The sequence below is a fragment of the Nerophis ophidion genome, linkage group LG26, assembly GCF_033978795.1.
Source record: "Nerophis ophidion isolate RoL-2023_Sa linkage group LG26, RoL_Noph_v1.0, whole genome shotgun sequence".
NCBI lineage: Eukaryota > Metazoa > Chordata > Actinopteri > Syngnathiformes > Syngnathidae > Nerophis > Nerophis ophidion.
Window position 1 is genome coordinate 38,530,467 of NC_084636.1, and position 6,448 is coordinate 38,536,914.

General features: G+C 27.6%; 1 protein-coding gene across 3 annotated transcripts in view; it reads left to right on the forward strand.

Annotated features, from left to right (window-relative positions):
• The window catches only part of LOC133543923 (FERM, ARHGEF and pleckstrin domain-containing protein 2-like), a 183,772-nt gene extending 177,734 nt beyond the window's left edge, over positions 1–6,038 (forward strand). For all 3 annotated transcript variants that reach the window (XM_061888838.1, XM_061888840.1, XM_061888839.1), the window contains 2 exons: positions 5,360–5,511; positions 5,568–6,038. In XM_061888838.1, coding sequence (XP_061744822.1) covers positions 5,360–5,511; positions 5,568–5,649 — 234 coding nt within the window. In that variant the 3' untranslated portion in view covers positions 5,650–6,038. The remainder of the gene's footprint in view (positions 1–5,359; positions 5,512–5,567) is intronic.
• Positions 6,039–6,448: the final 410 nt, after the last annotated feature.

Consider the following 6,448-nt stretch of genomic DNA (forward strand, 5'->3'; position numbering starts at 1 on the left):
AAAAATATTTGAACTTTTTTTAAACTCCGAAAAAAAAAATTGTTTAGAAACGTTCAACCTTTTAAAAAATTCCAAAATGTTTGTGTTCAAAGTTTAAACTTTTTCTAACTTCTGAAATATATGTTTGGAAACATTTGAACTTTTTAAATTCCGAAATGTTTTTTGTTTAAAAACGTTGAACCTTTTTAAAAATTCCAAAATGTTTGTGTTTAGAAACATTAACCTTTTTTTTTAATTCTGAAATATATGTTTAGAAACGTTTGAACTTTTTAAATTCCGAAATGTTTTTTGTTTAAAAACATTGAACCTTTTTAAAAATTCCAAAATGTTTGTTTTTAAAAACGTGGAAGTTTTTAAATTCCCGAAATGTTTGTGTTTTGAAACGTAAAAAAAAATGTTTAATTCCGAAATGTTTGTTTAGAAACGTTTGAACTTTTTTTAAACTCCGAAAAAAAAAATGTTTAGAAACGTTCAACCTTTTAAAAAATTCCAAAATGTTTGTGTTGAAACGTTAAACTTTTTCTAACTTCTGAAATATATGTTTAGAAACGTTTGAACTTTTTAAATTCCGAAATGTTTTTTGTTTAAAAACGTTGAACCTTTTTAAAAATTCCAAAATGTTTGTGTTTAGAAACTTGGAAGTTTTTAAATTCCCGAAATGTTTGTGTTTTGAAACGTTAACCTTTTTTTTAATTCTGAAATATATGTTTAAAAACGTTTTAACTTTTTTTAAACTCCGAAAAAAAAAATTGTTTAGAAACGTTCAACCTTTTAAAAAATTCCAAAATGTTTGTGTTCAAAGTTTAAACTTTTTCTAACTTCTGAAATATATGTTTAGAAACATTTGAACTTTTTAAATTCCAAAATGTTTTTTGTTTAAAAACGTTGAACCTTTTTAAAAATTTCAAAATGTTTGTGTTTTGAAACGTTAACCTTTTTTTTAATTCTGAAATATATGTTTAGAAACGTTTGAACTTTTTTTAAACTCCGAAAAAAAAAATTGTTTAGAAACGTTCAACCTTTTAAAAAAATTCCAAAATGTTTGTGTTCAAAGTTTAAACTTTTTAGAAACATTTGAACTTTTTAAATTCCGAAATGTTTTTTGTCTAAAAACGTTGAACATTTTTAAAAATTCCAAAATGTTTGTGTTTAAAAACGTGGAAGTTTTTAAATTCCCGAAATGTTTGTGTTTTGAAACGTAAAAAAAATGTTTAATTCTGAAATGTTTGTTTAGAAACGTTTAACTTTTTTAAAATTCCAAAATGTTTTTTGTTAAGAAACGTTGAACCTTTTAAAAAATTCCAAAATGTTTGTTTAGAAACATGGAATTTTTTTAATTTCCGAAATGTTTGTGTTTTGAAACGTGGAACTTGTAATTAAATTCAAAAATGTTTTTTTTAGAAACGTTGAACTTGTAATTAAATTCAAAAATTATTTTTACAAACATTAAACTTCTTAAAAATTCTGATATTTTTTGTGTTTAGAAACGTTGAACTTTTTAATTTAAAAAATTCCGCTATCTTTCAATATAGAAACAAGCTTGTTTTTAAATTTCGAAATGTTTGGGTTTAGAAACGTTGAATCCTTTTTAAATTTTGAAATGTTTGTTTTTAGAAATGTTGAACCTTTTTAAAAATTCCAATATGTTTGTGTGTAGAAACGTTGAACCTTTTTTTTTAGTTCCGAAATGTTAGTTTAGAATTAATGGACTTTTTTAAAATTTCAAAATGTTGTGTTTACAAATTTTGAATTTCTTTTTAAAGTCAGAAAGGTTTTTTTTGAAACGATAAACTTTTTTTTTTCCATTCCGAAATATTTTTGTTTAGAAACGTTGAACTTTTTAAAAATTCTGATATTTTTTAATATGGAAATGTTGAACTTTGTTTAGAAACGTTGAACTTGTAATTCAATTTGAAAATGTGTTTTAGAAACGTTAAACTTTGTTTTAAAATTCTGATGTTTTTGTTTAGAAATGTTGAACTTTTTAAAAATTCTGAAAAATGTTGAATATAGAAACGTTGAACTTGTGATTAAATTCAAAAATGTTTTTTAGAAACGATAAACTTTTTAAAAATTCAGATATTTTTTGTGTATAGAAACGTTGAACTTTTTATTTAAAAATTCCGATATCTTTGAATATATAAACAAGCTTGTTTTTAAATTCCGAAATGTTTGTGTTTAGGAACGTTGAACCTTTTTAAATTTCTAAATGTTTGTTTTTAAAAATGCTGAACCTTTTTTAAATTCCGAAATGTTTTTTTTTTTTTTTTAAAAAGATTGAACCTTTTTAAAAATTCCAATATGTTTGTGTGTAGAAACGTTAAACCTTTTTTTTTAATTCCGAAATTTAATTTTAAAATTTCAAAATGTTGTGTTTACAAATTTTGAATTTCTTTTTAAAGTCAGAAATGTTTGTTTTGAAACGATCAACTTTTTTTTTTTCATTCCAAAATATTTTTGTTTAGAAACATTGAACTTTTTAAAAATTCCGATATTTTTTAATATGGAAACGTTGGGTTTGTAACTAAATTCAAAAATGTTTTTTTTAGAAACTTTGAACTTTATTAAAATTCCGAAATGTTGTTTTTGAAACGTTAAACTTTGTTTTAAAATTCTGATGTTTTTGTTTAGAAATGTTTGTTTAGAAATTTTTTTTTATTTTTAGAAATGTTGAACCTTTTTTTAAATTCCTAAATGTTTGTTTTTAGAATCGTTGAACCTTTTTTTAAATACCGAAATGTTAGTTTAGAAACATTGAACTTTTTTAAAATGTCTAAATGTTGTGTTTAGATATGTTAAACTTGTTTCTAAAGTCAGAAATGTTTGTTTTGAAACGATCAACTTTTTTTTTTCCATTCCAAAATATTTTTGTTTAGAAACATTGAACTTTTAAAAAATTCCGATATTTTTTAATATGGAGACGTTGAATTTGTAACTAAATTCAAAAATGTTTTTTTAGAAACTTTGAACTTTATTAAAATTCCGAAATGTTGTTTTTGAAATGTTAAACTTTATTTTAAAATTCTGATGTTTTTGTTTAGAAATGTTGAATTTTTTAAATATTCTGAAAAATGTTGAATATAGAAACGTTGAACTTGTGATTAAATTCAAAAATATTTTTTTAGAAACGTTGAACTTGTAATTAAATTTGAAAATGTATTTTAGAAACGTTAAACTTTGTTTTAAAATTCTGATGTTTTTCTCTAGAAATGTTGAATTTTTTTTTAAATTCTGAAAAATGTTGAATATAGAAACGTTGAACTTGTGATTAAATTCAAAAATGTTTTTTAGAAACGTTAAACTTTGTTTTAAAATTCTGATGTTTTTCTCTAGAAATGTTGAACTTTTTAAAAATTCTGAAAAATGTTGAATATAGAAACGTTGAACTTGTGATTAAATTCAAAAATGTGTTTTAGAAACGTTAAACTTTGTTTTGAAATTCCGATGTTTTTGTTTAGAAATGTTGAACTTTTTAAAAATTCAGATATTTTTGTGTATAGAAACGTTGAACTTTTTAATTTTAAAAATTCCGATATCTTTGTATATAGAAACAAGCTTGTTTTTAAATTTCAAAATGTTTGTGTTTAGAAATGCTGAACCTTTTTTAAATTCCGAAATGTTTTTTGTTTTTTTTTTAAAAGATTGAACCTTTTTAAAAATTCCAATATGTTTGTGTGTAGAAACGTTAAACCTTTTTTTTAAATTACGAAATGTTAGTTTAGAATTAATGGACTTTTTTATAATTTCAAAATGTTGTGTTTACAAATTTTGAATTTCTTTTTAAAGTCAGAAATGTTTGTTTTGAAACGATCACATTTTTTTTTTTTCATTCCAAAATATTTTTGTTTAGAAACATTGAACTTTTTAAAAATTCCGATATTTTTTAATATGGAAACGTTGAATTTGTAACTAAATTCAAAAATGTTTTTTTTAGAAACTTTGAACTTTATTAAAATTCCGAAATGTTGTTTTTGAAACGTTAAACTTTGTTTTAAAATTCTGATGTTTTTGTTTAGAAATGTTTAATTTTTTTAAAATTCTGAAAAATGTTGAATGTAGAAACGTTGAACTTGTGATTAAATTCAAAAATGTTTTTTTAGAAACGTTGAACTTGTAATTAAATTTGAAAATGTGTTTTAGAAACGTTGAACTTGTAATTAAATTCAAAAATGTTTTTTAGAAACATTAAACTTTTTAAAAATTCCGACATTTTTGTGTATAGAAACGTTGAACTTTTTATTTAAAAATTCCGATATCTTTGAATATATAAACAAGCTTGTTTTTAAATTCCGAAATGTTTGTTTTCAGAAATGTTGAACCTTTTTTTAAATTCTGAAATGTTTTGGTTATTTTTTAGAAATGTTGAACCTTTTTAAAAATTCCTAAATGTTTGTTTTTAGAATCGTTGAACCTTTTTTTAAATACCGAAATGTTAGTTTAGAAACATTGAACTTTTTTCAAATTTCTAAATGTTGTGTTTAGATATGTTAAACTTGTTTCTAAAGTCAGAAATGTTTGTTTGAAACGATCAACTTTTTTTTTTCATTCCAAAATATTTTTGTTTAGAAACATTGAACTTTTTAAAAATTCCGATATTTTTTTAATTTAAAAACGTTGAATTTGTAACTAAATTCAAAAATGTTTTTCTAGAAACTTTGAACTTTATTAAAATTCCGAAATGTTGTTTTTGAACCTTTAAACGTTGTTTTAAAATTCTGATGTTTTTGTTTAGAAATGTTGAATTTTTTAAATATTCTGAAAAATTTTGAATGTAGAAACGTTGAACTTGTGATTAAATTCAAAAATGTTTTCTAGAAACGTTGAACTTGTAATTAAATTTGAAAATGTGTTTTAGAAACGTTAAACTTTGTTTTAAAATTCTGATGTTTTTGTTTAGAAATGTTGAACTTTTTAAAAATTCTGAAAAATGTTGAATATAGAAACGTTGAACTTGTGATTAAATTCAAAAATGTTTTTGAATTAAAATTCCGAAATGTTGTTTTTGAAACGTTAAACTTTGTTTTAAAATTCTGATGTTTTTGTTTAGAAATGTTTGTTTAGACATTTTTGGTTTTTTTTAGAAATGTTGAACCTTTTTAAAAATTCCTAAATGTTTGTTTTTAGATTCGTTTAACCTTTTTTTAAATACCGAAATGTTAGTTTAGAAACATTGAACTTTTTTAAAATGTCTAAATGTTGTGTTTAGATATGTTAAACTTGTTTCTAAAGTCAGAAATGTTTGTTTTGAAACGATCAACTTTTTTTTTTTTTCATTCCAAAAATATTTTTGTTGAACTTTTAAAAAATTCCGCTATTTTGGACTATGCAAACGTTGAAGACGGGAAGTGTTTGTGCTCAGGACGACTTCCCGCTGGCCAGCCTGCCGCTGCTGGGCTACACGGTGAGCACGCCCGAGGAGGCGGACCACGTCCACAAAGATTACGTCTTCAAGCTGCAGTTCAAGTCACACGTCTATTTCTTCCGGGCCGAGAGCGAGTACACCTTCGACAGGTACGTCTTCTCTAACTCCACTTCCTGCTTCCTGCTCAACGCTCCTGTGCCGCCAGGTGGTTGGAGGTCATCAAGAGTGCCGCCAGCACCACCGGGCGCGTGGGCCTGCTCGCCCCGCCGGAGATGAACGGGAACTGACGGGCGCTCTGGAGGCGGGGCCTCTGGGAACGCACCTTTTCTCTCCTCTAACCACACTAATTTGTGGGCGTGGCCAAAAGGGAGGTTTTTTTCTCGCAGGACCAAGTGGAAGAAGGAAGCGCAGGTCGGACACGAGGGTGCAGAGGAAAGTTCCGGAAGGAGTCAGGACTTTTCTAATCAGTATTAACGAAGGCTGGTCCCGGGCTGGTGAGCGTCGACTACTTTCCTCCCCGCTAATCGTTACTCACGTGCCGCGCCGCCATCTTGGCCAGGTCAGGTGACCGCGCCGTGGAAGTCATGTGACCTGCCGGTGTCTTCTATTTATTGTGTAGCGGGTGTTTGTTTTTATTCCTCCAGGACGCCCTCAATAAAACCCTCATTTCACACGACCGCTGTGACCTTTTTGTGGCGTCGGTAGAGCGGCCGTGCCAGCAACTTGGGGGTTCCGGGTTCGAACCCGCCATCCTAGTCACTGCCGTTGTGTCCTTGGGCAAGACGCTTGACCCACCTGCCGCCCACACTGCTTTAAATCCATCCATCCATCCATCATCTTCCGCTTATCCGAGGTCGGGTCGCGGGGGCAGCAGCCTAAGCAGGGAAGCTTTAAATGCAACTTAGATAACTTAGTAGAAGCATTTAAGTCTCACCTTAAAACTCATTTGTATACTCTAACCTTTAAATAGACTCCCTTTTTAGACCAGTTGATCTGCCGTTTCTTTTCTTTTTCTCCTATGTCCCACTCTCCCTTGTGGAGGGGGTCCGGTCCGATCCGGTGGCCATGTACTGCTCGCCTGTGTAT